Below are 16,207 nucleotides of genomic sequence, written 5' to 3'. Positions count from 1 at the left end.
TGACACTCTGACATCTTTGTGAATATATAATTCTTCGTTAGAAATCTGTAAAAGTGCTTACGGCAATAATGCGTACAGTATTTTTGTTTGTTGTTCGTTGAAGGACCAATGCCAGGCCCCTTAAGGGGCAGATTTAAAGTAGTTACGAAGCCAGCCTGTCTACAATGTTTCTGACTCCCAGTATATGTCAGATAATTTTGAGAATACATAAAAATGTAACACATCAGTCGATGTTTCATTCCACAGTTTGCACAGAGACCCGTACCTTCTTATAATCTGCCATAAAGTACCAATTACAATTTTCTTTAATTAATAGCACTGCAACTGAGAAGGCGTGGGAATTCAATGTAGATGTCCACATATTATTCGTAGATTTTAAAAAGTCCTATGATAGCATACACCGACAGACACTCCTAAATATAATGAAGGAATTTAAAATACCATCAAAATTAATCAGATTAGTTAAAATGTGTATAGATGAAACTTTATGTCGCATAAAGACATCCGTAGGAGAAACTGAAGATTTTAAGGTGTACACTGGACTGAGATCAGGGGATGCCATTTCACCTATTTTATTTAACCTCGTCCTAGAGAAGATCGATAGAGAATTTTCTAAAACCGGTCCACAGGGGATCCAGCTACAGGATGTGAGCATTACAAGACTTGCCTATGCAGATGATGTAGCACTAATAAGGAGTTCCAAAAGAAAATTAATCAGAATTATGAAAAATTACTACAAAATTGCTGAGAAAACAGGATTACATGTTAATGAAGAAAAGACAGAATACCTGCCCATATGTAAGAACACCAGAAAAGATGCACCTCTGACTGTAGATGGAATCAATTTCAAGACTGTTGACCACTTCAAGTACCTAGGAAGTCTTTTTAGTAATAACAACAAAACAGATATAGAAACAGATGCCCGTTTATCAACAGCAAACAAAACAATTTTTAGTTTCATCAAAATTCTAAGAAAAAGATCACTTAGCAGTAACTTCAAAATCCGCTTATATCAATCGACCATTACACCTGTGATCTTATATGGACGTGAAACATTAATATTTAGAAAGAAAGATGAAGAAAAACTGTTAATATTCGAAAGAAAAGTATTAAGGAAAATTTTCTGACCTGTATACGACGAAAATAACATGGAATGGAGAATAAAAAGAAATGAAGAATTAAGAGGGCTGTACAAACACCGTAACATCGTCGAAGTGCTCAAGAGGAGAAGGTTGAATTGGGCGGGCCATATAGCAATAATGACTGAGAATAGGCTACCTAGAATGGCATTCAGCAGAACAACGGATGGGACGATAGGAAGAGGGAGACCCAGAACCAGATGGCAGGATAACATTCGGGAAGACACAACTAGGATGAACAGCAACAGCAACTGGACAAACAGTGCATTGGACAGGCAGAAGTGGAAGAGGCTCATAGAGCAGGTGTATGGTCGATAACGCCCTCAAGTAAAAGTAAAAAGTAAACAGCACTGTTACAGCTGTAAAACGAGCCGACTTGGAGCAGGAGAGGCATCACACGACATTTTAATTTTCAGTGTCTATACATTTACAAATAAGTTCGTAAAACTTTGTCAGCATCCCCAGGAAGGATTCAGGATTCACACTCATTGCAGTGGAAGTTCGAAAACGTAACAAAATAATTTTCTTTTTTACGTGCGAAATTTCATTATTTTTTCACTTACTAATGGCTGCATTTGTTGCTATAGGTACATTTTTCTTCATAAGTTAGAGAGATTCTTCGATGGATTTTGCACAGCGTACATACCATACTTACAGGTGTTTGAAACTCTAGAATTTATTTAATTTATGAAAAAACGAACGAGCTGTTATATTTTAAACGTCATGTTTAGGAAAAACACCAATTTTATAGTTAATTACCTCCGTTTTACCACAGTTTTTAATAGATTTGGAAAATTCTAGGGTTTAATACACCTTTAAGTATGGTTTGTATGCTGTGCAAAAATCATCGAAGAATCTCTCTTACTTATGTAGTAAAGTGAACCTATAGCAACAAATGCTGCCGTTAGTAAGTGAAAAAAATGATTAAATTTCACATGAAAAAAAAAATTACTTCGTTATGTTTCCCAACTTCCACTGCTATGAGTGTGAATTCTGAATCCTTCGTGGTCATGCTGACAAAGTTTTATGAATTTATTTGTAAAAGTATAGACAGTGCAAATTAAAATGTCCTGTGGTGCCTCTCCTGCTCCAAGTCGGCCCGTTCGATGTCCTACCCCCCTTAAGGGATGGCCTGACAGGACACGTACCTTGGCACCATGGAATAGTTAACAGGGTAATAAGGGGAAGTAATGGTGTGAAAATCATACATTGAGATCCAAGCGTAACTACTGTTAAGTGGTTCAAGTGGATGTAGTTTGGAGAGACGAACAGTGTTAATGAGATAGAAAAGCACGAAGGGCTGCACCAAATATATCTTCTGAGTGAAGACTGTTAATTTCACGTTATACCAGCGATTATTGAGGAGAGGTTAGCATAAGATTTTTCTTGTGCCTCGCTCAACACGTAAAGCGGAAGCACGCCAGCGAGCTCCAGTGTTCCTCGGATAGGCTCCGCGCCCTCGGGCTATCCAGCGGGCGCGCCTCCCTGCCGCTGGCGCAGCGCCACGCCGCGCCGCCTTGCTGGCACGCGCTCCCGCGCCAGCCCGGAGAATTAGTTCCTACCGCCGGCCGGCCGCATTTTCCCTTTTTCCTCCTGCTGGCGCCAGTCCAGGCCGGCGTCCCTCGGTCTTCCATCATCTGCAGCCACTGGGCACGCCACACGGCAGCGCAGCCAGCGGCTCAGTGGATCTGCGGCGGCAGGGAGGCTTATCCGATCATTGCGATAAAGCCGTAGTCGTCAGTCAGGTTTAGCTCGGCGTACTGGTGCCGGGTTCTTACTGAATTTCAGTGGCGAACATTACTCGCTTCAGACTGAGGCCGCACTTACGGACGATTAAGACACAGTGAGCCAAGCTAACTACAGAGTGAGCGCAAAAGACCTTGAGACGATAAAAAATTTGTGCATACGTAATAGTAAAAATTCGCTTCAAACCTTAACCTCTTAAAAGATTATTTCTTGAATACCATTTTTCTTGTTTTTGTTTTACGTGTAGGTGCAATTTTTTTGTTGGAGAGTGCTAGTGCGCTGGTGCGTTTTTCAATTACACTACTGGCCATTAAAATTCCTACATCACGAAGATGACGTGCTACAGACGCGAAATTTAACCGACAGGAAGAAATGCTATGATATGCAGATCATTAGCTTTTCAGAGCATTCACACAAGGTTGGCGCCGGTGCTGACATGAGGAAAGTTTCCAACCGATTTCTCATACACAAACAGCAGTTGACCGGCGTTGCCTGGTGAAACGTTGTTGTGATACCTCGTGTAAGGAGGAGAAATGCGTACCATCATGTTTCCGACTTTGATAAAGGTCGGATTGTAGCCTATCACGATTGCGGTTTCTCGTATCGCTACATTGGTGCTCGTGTTGGTCCAGATCCAATGACTGTTAGCAGAATATGGAATCGCTAGATTCAAGAGGGTAATACGGAATGCCGTGCTGTATCCCAACGGCCTCGTATCACTAGCAGTCGAGATGACAGGCATCTTATCCGCATGGGTGTAACGGATCGTGCAGCCACGTCTCGATCCCTGAGTCAACAGATGGGGACGTTTGCAAGACAACAACCATCTGCACGAACAGTTCGTTGACGTTTGCAGCAGCATGGACTAGCAGCTCGGAGACCATTGTTGCGGTTACCCTTGACGCAGCACCACAGACAGGAGCGCCTGCGATGGTGTACTCATCGACGAACCTGTGAGCACGAATGGCAAAATGTCATTTTTTCGGATAAATCCAGGTTCTGTTTACAGCATCGAGATGGTCGCATCCGTGTTTGGCGACATCGCGGTGAGCGCACATTGCAAGCGTGTATTCGTCATCGCCATACTGGCGTATCACCTGGCGTGGTGGTATGGGGTGCTATTGGTTACACGTCTCGCTCACTTCTTGTTTGCATTGACGGCATTTGTAATAGTGGACGTTACATTTCAGATGTGTTAGGTCCCGTGGCTCTATCCTTCATTCGATCCCTGCGACACCCTACATTTCAGCAGGATAATGCACGACCGCACGTTGCAGGTCCTGTACGGGCCTTTCTGGATACAGAAAATGTTCGACTGCTGCCCTGGCAGCACATTCTCTAGATCTCTCACCAATTGAAAACGTCTGGTCAATGGTGGCCGAGCAACTGGCTCGTCACAATACGCCAGTCACTACTCCTGATGAACTGTGGTATCGTGTTGAAGCTGCTTGGGCAGCTGTACCTGTACACGCCATCCAATCTCTGTTTCACTCAATGCCCAAGCGTATCAAGGCCGTTATTACGGCCAGAGGTGGTTGTTCTGGGTACTGATTTCTCAGGATCTACGCACCCAAACTGCGTGAAAATGTAATCACATGTCAGATCTAGTATAATATTTTTGTCCAATGAATACCCGTTTACCACCTGTATTTCTTCTTGGTGTAGCAATTTTAATGACCAGTAGTGTAGCAAAATGGAAGTCGGTAGCTGCAGTTCAACGAGCATTTCTCACACAATTTAACCGGAAGTCACCCCGCACAGTCTCCATTTATGCTTGGTACAAACAGTCTCAATTCAGGGGCTGAATTTTCAAAGGCAAAAGCCCTGGTGGGCCTTCGGTGACCATCACTGATCGCGTTCGAGCATCGTTCCAGAGATGCCCGAAGAAAGCAACACGTCGGTCAAGTCATGACTTTCAGCTCTCACTATAAACTGCAGAGTCCTGTACCGCAAGTAAGCAAGGGAGAAAAAAATGGGTCAAATGGCTATAAGCACTATGGGACTGAACATCTGAGGTCATCAGTCCCCTTTACTTAGAACTACTTAAACCTAGAATGAGATTTTCACTCTGCAGCGGAGTGAGCGCTGATATGAAACTTCCTGGCAGATTAAAACTGTGTGCCGGACCGAGACACGAACTTGGGACCTTTGCCTTTCACGGGCAACTGCTCTACCAGCTGAACTACCCAAGCACGACTCACGCACCTTCCTCACAGCTTTACTTCCGCCAGTACCTCGTCTCCTACCTTCCAGACTTTACAGAAGCTCTGAGGCTATGAAGCTGTGATAACGGGGCGTGAGTCGTGCTTGGGTAGCTCAGTTGGTAGAGCACTTCCCTGCAAAAGGCAAAGGTCCTGAGTTCGAGTCTCGGTCCAGCACACAGTTTTAATCTTCCAGGAAGTTTCAAATCAGCGCACACTCCGCTGCAGAGTGAAAATCTTATTCTGGAAACATCCCCCAGGCTGTGGCTAAGCCATGTCTCCGCAATATCCTTTCTTTCAAGAGTGCTAGTCCTGCAAGGGTCGCAGGAGAGCTTCTGCAAAGTTTGGAAGGTAGGAGACGAGGTACTGGCGAAAGTAAAGCTGTGTGCTAATAGGTACTAATAGGAACTAATGAAACATCTTAATCGCATGTCGACGAGCTGTATGAGAAGAAATCGATCATGTAAGAAGCAAAGTCCTTATCAATCAGTAACAAGAGAAATTGAATCTTTGATTGTTAAAAGAATTCACAAAATTAACATTATAGTTCCCTGGACAGAATTATCACCAGTGAAAATAGGACGAGACTTTTGGTCACTTTCAGTCTCATAGTGTTTCGCGTAAAAATTTAATCAGCCATGTCCTTTCATTTCTACTTTAACCCATAGCTTTATGAATTTTGATCCTTTTTGGGAAAACATTTATTTTGAAAATCTATACGATTTTTACAATTTTGTGTTCGGTACGCGGTCATAAGATTATAATTCGTCTCGTTATATGTTCGTATTAGTTTAGAATCCTCTGTCATTGAGCGCTTGTGATTATATCGACCAGCATCTTCCAATGAATTAAATATCAATTATATGTACGTGGTCAATAATGGGCAGACCTATGTATACACAAATAACTTTTTCTCAGCCGGCCGGTGTGGCCGTGCGGTTCTAGGCGCTTCAGTCTGGAACCGCGTGACCGCTACGGTCGCAGGTTCGAATCCTGCCTCGGGCATGGATGTGTGTGATGTGCTTAGGTTAGTTAGGTTTAAGTAGTTCTAAGTTCTAGGGGACTGATGACCACAGATGTTAAGTCCCATAGTGCTCAGAGCAATTCGAAATTTTTGAACTTTTTCTCATTAACTATTCCATCTCTACTAAGATTGTCTGGGGCGGAATATTAAATCATAACATCCCTTCCTTCTTACAACCTACGCCAATGTAAAATTATGTAGTCATTTGTACTGGACACAAAACACAGACCTGTTAATATCTTAATTTTGCTCACATTTTACTCTTTTAGGTGATGCCAGACACTTATGTAGATATCTACTAGTGAATTCAGTACGTACATCCAGGCCTCTGATCTGTGAACATACCAAATTATACAAATATTTCGGTGACTTTTCTAAATGCTGGCTTCAGGTCGATGTCTGAGGCACGTACTTATGTCTAAAGTTTCATTTCCAGACGCTGGAGACGACAGCAGAGGCTACAAAGATGTAACTAGCACAGGACTTGTGATAAATACAGGGTGTTTCAAAAATTACCGGTATATTTGAAACGGCAATAAAAACTAAACGAGCAGCGATAGAAATACACCGTTTGTTGCAATATGCTTGGGACAACAGTACATTTTCAGGCAGACAAACTTTCGAAATTACAGTAGTTACAATTTTCAACAACAGATGGCGCTGCGGTCTGGGAAACTCTATAGTACGATATTTTCCACATATCCACCATGCGTAGCAATAATATGGCGTAGTCTCTGAATGAAATTACCCGAAACCTTTGACAACGTGTCTGGCGGAATGGCTTCACATGCAGATGAGATGTACTGCTTCAGCTGTTCAATTGTTTCTGGATTCTGGCGGTACACCTGGTCTTTCAAGTGTCCCCACAGAAAGAAGTCACAGGGGTTCATGTCTGGCGAATAGGGAGGCCAATCCACGCCGCCTCCTGTATGTTTCGGATAGCCCAAAGCAATCACACGATCATCGAAATATTCATTCAGGAAATTAAAGACGTCGGCTGTGCGATGTGGCCGGGCACCATCTTGCATAAACCACGAGGTGTTCGCAGTGTCGTCTAAGGCAGTTTGTACCGCCACAAATTCACGAAGAATGTCCAGATAGCGTGATGCAGTAATCGTTTCGGATCTGAAAAATGGGCCAATGATTCCTTTGGAAGACATGGCGGCCCAGACCAGTACTTTTTGAGGATGCAGGGACGATGGGACTGCAACATGGGGCTTTTCGGTTCCCCATATGCGCCAGTTCTGTTTATTGACGAAGCCGTCCAGGTAAAAATAAGCTTCGTCAGTAAACCAAATGCTGCCCACATGCATATCGCCGTCATCAATCCTGTGCACTATATCGTTAGCGAATGTCTCTCGTGCAGCAATGGTAGCGGCGCTGAGGATTTGCCACGTTTGAATTTTGTATGGATAGAGGTGTAAACTCTGGCGCATGAGACGATACGTGGACGTTGGCGTCATTTGGACCGCAGCTGCAACACGGCGAACGGAAACCCGAGGCCGCTGTTGGATCACCTGCTGCACTAGCTGCGCGTTGCCCTCTGTGGTTGCCGTACACGGTCGCCCTACCTTTCCAGCACGTTCATCCGTCACGTTCCCAGTCCGTTGAAATTTTTCAAACAGATCCTTTATTGTATCGCTTTTCGGTCCTTTGGTTACATTAAACCTCCGTTGAAAACTTCGTCTTGTTGCAACAACACTGTGTTCTAGGCGGTGGAATTCCAACACCAGAAAAATCCTCTGTTCTAAGGAATAAACCATGTTGTCTACAGCACACTTGCACGTTGTGAACAGCACACGCTTACAGCAGAAAGACGACGTACAGAATGGTGCACCCACAGACTGCGTTGTCCTCTATATCTTTCACATCACTTGCAGCGCCATCTGTTGTTGAAAATTGTAACTACTGTAATTTCGAAAGTTTGTCCGCCTGAAAATGTACTGTTGTCCCAAGCATATTGCAACAAACGGTGTATTTCTATCGCTGCTCGTTTAGTTTTTATTGCCGTTTCAAATATACCGGTCATTTTTGAAACACCCTGTATCTACAGGGTTTCAGAAGGCGACTGTGAGAAAACAGTGTGATATACAGAAAACGTACAGATGTCAATGGATAGAGAAACTGTTAAGTTTCAACATACATTATAGGAGATCAGTAGGGTCATGGTTTGATACAAGACAGATGTCAATACACGGTTACCACTTATAGATGTTGCTAACACGAACTGCCGAGGGAACTGCACCAGTGGCCCTTTTTGCAAATCAGTCCACTGGGTTGCCTCTCTGCAGCTGCCATGGGACATTTTAAAATTCGAAACTTGGAGAGATGTTCTAGCCACTTATGTGTGTCATTTTTCTGCACGTCTTGTAGATTTAATGCAATGGTCTTCTACAACCCCAGTGGTACTTACCAATAGTTCTGTACGTTCAGGTGACAGAAGTCTTCGGATACATCCTAATATCATGTCGAACCTCCTTTTGCCCAGTCTAGTGTAGCAACTCGACGTGGCATGGACTCAGCAAGTCACTGCAAGTTCCCTGCAGAAATACTGAGCCACACCGTATCTACAGCCGTCGATAATTGCGAAAGTGATGCCGGTGCAGGATTTTGTGCACAAACTGACCTCACAATTGTTATTCATGTCTAGTGCTGTGGGTCGTCAAATTATTCGTTACAGTTGCCCAAACCGTACTAACACGGCGCATTGTCAACCATAAAAATTATACCGTTGTTTGGGAAAGCAAAGTCCGTGAATGGCTGCAAATGGTCTGCAACTAGCCGAACACAACCATTTACAGACAATGATCGGTTCAGTTTTAGCAGAGGACCCATTCCATTCCACGTAAACACAGTCCACACTGTTGTGGAACCACCACCAGCTTGCTTAGTGCCTTGTTGAAATCTTAGGTCCTTGTCTTCGTGGGATCTGCACCACATTATGGGAACTCATCTGATACAGCCACAGTTTTACAGTCGTGTGGGGTCCAACCGATAGGATCATGAGTCCAGGATAGGCACTGGAGGCTGCGTCGTGCTGTTAGCATAGGCACTCTCGTCGGTCGTCTTCTGCCACACTGCATTGACGCCACATTTCGCCGCATCGTTCTAATCGATACATTCGTCGTATGTCCCGTTTTGATTTCTCTAATTATTGCTCGCAGTGTTACTTCTGTGTTAGCACTGACAATTCTACGCAAACGCTGTTGCTGCGGGTCATGAGGTGAACGCCATCGGCCACTCCATTGTCCCTGGAAAGAGGTGAAAGGACTCTGTTGCATTCCTTTCATGTTAATTTCTTAAATCTGTTGTCATTTACGGCATAAATTCCCCTAGAACTTGGAACTACTTAAACCTAACTAACCTAAGGACATCACACACATCCATGCCCGAGGAAGAATTCGAACCTGCGACCGTAGCGGTCGCGCGGTTCCAGACTGAAGAGCCTAGAACCGCTCGGCCACACCGGCCGGCTGCTCATAATCGTTCGTTGCATTTGTTCCGAGCCGACGTTCCATGACACCCGTTCAAGTTCATAGTTGATTCATTCAGCCAGTATATATATATATATATATATATATATATATATATATATATATATATATGTTTGCTTCGGTAAGTCCGTCGTCGCACAGTAGTAGCGCTCAGTCGCCATTCCATGATTTATTCAGTTTTCAAATTTATACTGACTTTTTGATCACACGGTATATATATGTCTCCAAACTTTCAGCCAATGGCCGTCCAGATCGCTGTTGCTAGGCGGATCTGACGTCACGTTTGCGGACATTCTGACGGAAGTTTGTCACGGAACACTGTCTCAGATTGTAAGATCCTACTCCCGAATAGTCGGATCCTATGATTTCATCAGTCCGCAGCTCGTGGTCGTGCGGTAGCGTTCTCGCTTCCCGCGCCCGGGTTCCCGGGTTCGATTCCCGGCGGGGTTAGGGGTTTTATCTGCCTCGTGATGACTGGGTGTTGTGTGATGTCCTTAGGTTAGTTAGGTTTAAGTAGTTCTAAGTTCTATGGGACTGATGACCATAGATGTTAAGTCCCTTAGTGCTCTGAGCCATTTGAACCATTTTTTTAATTCATCACTAATGCTCTTGCTGACTCTTAGTTGTTAAGTGAACATGTAGCCTGGCTGCCACTGAGCATTCCCGATAGCATAAATGTGCGCAATACTTGGCTTAAACACGTGAAGGGAATGCATATATGCGTTACAAGAGGGCCGAACACGCTGAGCTACTCCGTACTATGCCGGCAGCTTAACCATAACGCCACTGCACATTCATGTTGCTCTATATTGTACTTCTTCATTCACTGTTTCTAATTTTTCTTTCAGCACACCTTCTTCCTAGTTTCATGCTTGATCTGTGTTCGCGCCGCGCGGGATTAGCCGAGCGGTCTCGCTGCTGCAGTCATGGACTGTGCGGCTGGTCCCGGCGGAGGTTCGAGTCCCCCTCGGGCATGGGTGTGTGTGTTTGTCCTTAGGGTAATTTAGGTTCAGTAGTGTGTAAGCTTACGGACTGATGACCTGAGCAGTTGAGTCCCGTAAGATTTCACACACATTTGAACATTTTTTGAACTGTGTTCAGTTTTTGACAAGCTATCCACTAGGCCACCTTACCGCTGAGGGGACTCGTGATGGGGAGTTTCCCTTGTTAGCACAATAGAAGCTTACGGGAAGTCTCCTCGCATGGACTGCAGCCAGTTGCTTTATTCGGTGTTATTGAACAAATCCAAAATTTGGATTTGCGGGTTTAGTTAAATGAGGGCTCGGAATTTAGTATGTGATAGACTTCGAATTCGGGAAACCTCACACGGTGAAAAGCGGACTCGTTGTGTCGCAGGTGCTGGGCGGCGCGCGCGTGTGCCTGCTGTGGATACGCCTCTCTGCCGCGGGTCGGCAGATCTGGCGCGGCAGACACGGGGTGGGCGGGGGCGGGGGCGAGCAGCGGCGGCGGCGGCGCCTGTGTCTGCGCCCGCCCCGCCGCGTAAATGAGCCGCGACGGCGTGTCTGGCGCGGCTCGCTAATTACGCGCCGTCAGCGGTCCAGGTGGCTGGCCGGGCCACTTGGCAGTCGATATCCATGTCTGCCACCCACGCCGCTCTACAGCGGTCGCTAACGAGGCCGCCCCCGCCCCCGCCACCGCCGCCCCCTGCCGCCGCGGCGCCGCTGATCAAAGACGCCGCCCCGGCGGCTAATCAGCGGTCGGCCCGTGTCTCCGCCGAATCTAATAGCCGCCCCCGCAGCTCGGGCGCCACCCAGCCAGCCGGAGCGCCTCATTTGCATTCTCGGCAGTCGCCTAGTTTGGCTGCACTCCACGCCTCCCGTCGGCATCGTCTTGCTTAATTAAGCGGGAGCGCTCTTTGCTCCTACCTCCCACCTCCTCCCGTACCCGCAAAAGCCGCCCTACCCGCACACCAGCCTCACACAAACATTAGAGGCTCTGAATACCGCGCTGCTTCTCGGCAAACTCTGTCCTAGTCAATAATGTCGAAGAGAAATTATTGCCTACACTGCTGGTCATTAAAATTATACCAAAAGAAAGGATATCCGCTATCACAATTTGATGCATTGTGCATGCACGATACAGGGTGTTTCCGGAAGAGGTGCAAAAATGTAACAGGACAAAGAGAACGCGCCACTGAACAATTTGAAGTAGCTGGACGGAGTGGCCGAGCGGTTCTAGGCCCTACAGTCTGGAACCGCGCCACCGCTACGGTCGCAGGTTCGAATCCTGACGCGGGCATGGATGTGTGAGATGTCCTTCGGTTAGTTAGGTTTAAGTAGTTCTAAGTTCTAGACGATTGATAACCTCAGCAGTTAACTCCTATAGTGCTCAGAGCCATCTGAATCATTTGTAGTGCCTTGAGGTATGCTAAACAACTCAACTGAAACTCACAATGGTGGCTCTGAACTCCTTTGACAACTGGGGACTGATGAACTCAGTGGACTGATGACCTCAGAAGTTAAGTCACATAGTGCTCAGAGCCATTTGAGCCAAAGTTGAAGTAGGAAAAGTGGGGTTGGAGACGCCAGCTTAAGAACATATTGGAAGTAAACGTGTCTACCGCTTTGTCTAGCATTACTGTCTGCCAACTTGTTTATAACAAATATGCATACGAATTCAAATTCTGAAGGTGGCAGGGGTAAAATACAGGGAGAGAAAGGCTATTTATAATTTGTACAGAAACCAGATGGCAGTTATAAGAGTCGAGGGATATGAAAGGGAAGCAGTGGTTGGGAAGGGAGTGAGACAGGGTTGTAGCGCCTCCCTGTTGTTATTCAATTTGTATATTGAGAAAGCAGTAAAGTAAACAAAAGAAAAATTCGGAGAAGGAATTAAAATCCATGGAGAAGAAATAAAAGCTTTGAGGTTCGCCGATGACATTTTAATTATGTCAGAGACAGCAAAGGACTTGGAAGAGCAGTTGAACAGAATGGACAGTGTCTTGAAAGGAGGATATAAGATGAACAACAACAAAACCAAAACGAGGATAGTGGATGTAGTCGAATTAAGTCGGGTGATGCTGAGGGGATTAGATTAGGAAATGAGAGGTTTAAAGTAGTAAAGGAGTTTTGCAATTTGGGGAGGAAAATAACTGATGATGGTCGAAGTAGAGAGGATACAAAATGTACACTGGAAAAGGCAAGGAAACCGTTTCTGAACAACAGAAATTTGTTAACATCGAGTAAAGATTTAAGTGTCAGGAAGTCGTTTCTGAAAGTATTTGTATGGAGTGTAGCCATGTATGGAAGTGAAACATGGACTATAACTAGTTTGGACAAGAAGAGAATAGAAGCTTTCGAAATGTGGTGCTACAGAAGAATGCTGAAGATTAGATGGGTAGATCACGTAACTGATGACGAGGCATTGAATAGATTTGGGGAGGAGTTTGTGGCACAACTTGACTACAAGGAGGGATCGGTTGGTAGGACATGTTCTGAGACATCAAGGGATCACCAACTTAGCATTGGAGGGCACCGTGGAGGGTAAAAATCGTAGAGGGAGACCAAGAGATGAATACACTAAGCATATTCAGAAGGATGGAGGAGCTTGCACAGGATAGAGTAGCATGGATAGCTGCATCAAACCAGTCTCAGGACTGAAGACCACAACATCAACAACAACAACAACATGCGTGCGAATTTACACGTACTGTGCAGTTTATTTACATGGAAACTCTTTGTTTCCTACAAGGAAACAAAGACCACGAACCTAATTAATAGGAAGCCATGATACAGGTTTTGTTTACTTTACTTGTCCATATTGTCTCTTGTATCGCATTTACGTTGTCCCGTGACAGCTAGTATTATGAATCAACGACAGATCCATTCATTTCCTAGTGCTATTCAGAAACTAACAGTACAATACTACTGAGCAGTACCGGTACAGTTACACAGAACTCATAGACACGCTCCGTGTGTAGGGAAGTACGTTGCAATGCTCTCGCTACTGAAAGGCTGTACTGGGAACGATTTCCTAACAGGCATCATCCGTCACGGCTGGTGTTTATTTCTCTCGACCGACGAATGTAGGAGACTGCTTAATCGGTTAGAAGAAACGAGGGACCTGGCAACATGAGGAGCACGCGCTTACCCGGTTTTGTAGACGAGGTGCTGCAACGTGTTGCGGCGGACCCCACTACAAGCGCTCGTCGTATTGCAAATGAAATGTGCACTGCACATACTAACGTGTGGCGAGTCCTCCACGAACAACAATTACGTACATATAACCCAGAATGAGTCTGTGCAATGCTTGAAAGAATTTGCACCAAGGGTCGCACTGTGTCATTGGTTGCTCCAACAATGGATTGTTCCAACAGAATTCCTCAAAATCGTGCTTTTTTCCTGACGAGGCCTCATTTGATCGTGATGGTATTTCGAACAGCTGGAACAGCCATGCGTGGCACGAGGAAAACCCACACTCTGTAGTCCAGTGACACCATCAAGTACGTTTTGCTGTGAATATCTTGGCAGGCGCTGTAGGCCACTATCTCATTGGGCCATATCTTCTACCTGGCCGTCTGACTGGCCACCTGTCCTTAAGGTTCCCGCAAAGAGTTCTGCCTGAATTGTTGGAGAACGTAACCTTGGCTGTTCGTGAGAGGAAATGACGTTGCACCGCCTCACTTCAGAGTGGATGTCCGCAACCATCTGAATGCTGTGTCCCTGGTCACTGGATTGGAAGGCCCGATTCAATGGCCTGCGAGGTCATCTGACTTGTGTATGAGACCCCAGTGGATACGTAGATGGAATTAGTCGCCAGAATTGCAGCTGCCTATGATGTGATTCGAAACACGCCAGGGATATTTGTCAGGGTGCGTCATCTTGTTCACCGGTGTTATGCTTGCACAGAGATTGATGGCCGTCAGTTTCAGCACGTTTTCTAAGATACAGAACAAATAATAGCTTCTTTGGGTCAGTGATGGTATTTGGAGTTAAATGTAAGCAATGTAATATTCCTATTATATCTTTAGGCTGGCTTCTCCGACCCCAGGTTCCTTATCTCAAATTGTTCAGTGGAACATCCTCTATGTCCTTTTGAATTTTTGCACGCTCTTATAACCAACCTGTATAGAAGGAAAGTTGCGTGATCAAATACACTACTGGCCATTGAAATTACTACACCAAGAAGAAATGCAGATGATAAACTGGTATTAATTGGAAAACTATATTATACTAGAACTGTTATGTGATTACATTTTGACGCAATTTGGTTGCATAGATCCTGAGAAATCAGTACCCAGAACAACCACCTCTGACCGTAAGGGTAGAGCCACGGGTCGTAACACATCTGAAATGTAACGTCTACTGTTCAAAGTGCCGTCAATGCGAACAAGAGGTGACCGAAACGTGTAACCAATGGCACCCCATACCATCACGCCGGGTGATACGCCAGTATGGCGATGACGAATACACACTTCCAATGTGCGTTCACGGCTATGTCGCCAAACACGGATGCGACCATCATGATGCAGTAAACAGAACCTGCATTCACCAGAAAAAATGACGTTTTGCCATTCGTGCACCCTGGTTCGTCGTTGAGTACACCATCACAGGCTCTCCTGTCTGTGATGCAGCGTCAAGGGTAACCGCAGCTATGGTCTCCGAGCTGATAGTCCATGCTGCTGCAAACGTCGTCGAACTGTTCGTGCAGATGGTTGTTGTCTTGCAAACGTCCCCATCTGTTGACTCAGGGATCGAGACGTGGCTGCACGATCCTTTACACCCATGCGGATAAGATGCCTGTCATCTCCACTGCTAGTGATACGAGGCCGTTGGGATCCAACACGGCGTTCCGTATTACCCTCCTGAACCCACCGAATCCATATTCTTCTAGCAGTCATTGGATCTCGACCAACGCGAGCAGCAATGTCACGATAGGCTACAATCCGACCTTTATCAAAGTCGGAAACGTGGTGGAAAGCATTTTTCCTCCTTACACGAGGCATCAAACAACGTTTCACCAGGCAACGCCGGTCAACTGCTGTTTGTTTATGAGAAATCGGTTGGAAACTGTCCTCATGGCAGCACATTGTAGGTGTCGCCACCGGCGCCAACCTTGTGTGAATGCTCTGAAAAGCTAATAATTTGCATATCACAGTATCTTGTTCCTGTCGGTTAAATTTCGCGTCTGTAGCATGTCATCTTCGTGGTGTAGCAATTTTAATGGCCAGTAGTGTATGTAGGTGATGTGACGATATACCGAGGTATAAATTCAGTGCACAAGAACTTCCATCTCTGCCAGCAACAACACCTGCTCATCGAGTCGAAATGAACACGGATGACAGATACGCTTATGTCATGCTTCAACCACACTCCAACAGTAAGACAAAAAAAGGACGAACCACGAAGGAATCGTCAGAATGAGACGTGGGATGTCGTCGAGTGTCGAGAGCGTCGCAAGTAATACCGACCACGACAAAGATACTGTACAACAACGTGGGTTCACGTGGCGCCAACGAGATACTAGGAAGTAGCCGTGCCTTCCGCAGTTCCGATGCCCCACTGCTGCGGCTCTGTCAAAATGGTTCAAATGGCGCTGAGCACTATGGGACTTAACTTATGAGGTCATCAGTCCACTAGAACT

At 45.5% G+C, this 16,207-nt stretch overlaps 1 protein-coding gene across 1 annotated transcript in view; it reads left to right on the top strand.

The window, feature by feature from the left end:
• The window catches only part of LOC126199446 (uncharacterized), a 90,307-nt gene extending 78,844 nt beyond the window's left edge, over positions 1-11,463 (top strand). The window contains exons 3-4 of the mRNA XM_049936364.1: positions 10,961-11,104; positions 11,227-11,463. Of these exons, the coding sequence (XP_049792321.1) occupies positions 10,961-11,104; positions 11,227-11,463 (381 nt within the window). The remainder of the gene's footprint in view (positions 1-10,960; positions 11,105-11,226) is intronic.
• Positions 11,464-16,207: the final 4,744 nt, after the last annotated feature.

Source organism: Schistocerca nitens, chromosome 8, assembly GCF_023898315.1.
Source record: "Schistocerca nitens isolate TAMUIC-IGC-003100 chromosome 8, iqSchNite1.1, whole genome shotgun sequence".
NCBI classification, from domain to species: Eukaryota; Metazoa; Arthropoda; class Insecta; order Orthoptera; family Acrididae; genus Schistocerca; species Schistocerca nitens.
The sequence above is the reverse complement of the archived record's forward strand: the minus strand, read 5'-3'. Positions and strand labels throughout refer to the sequence as shown.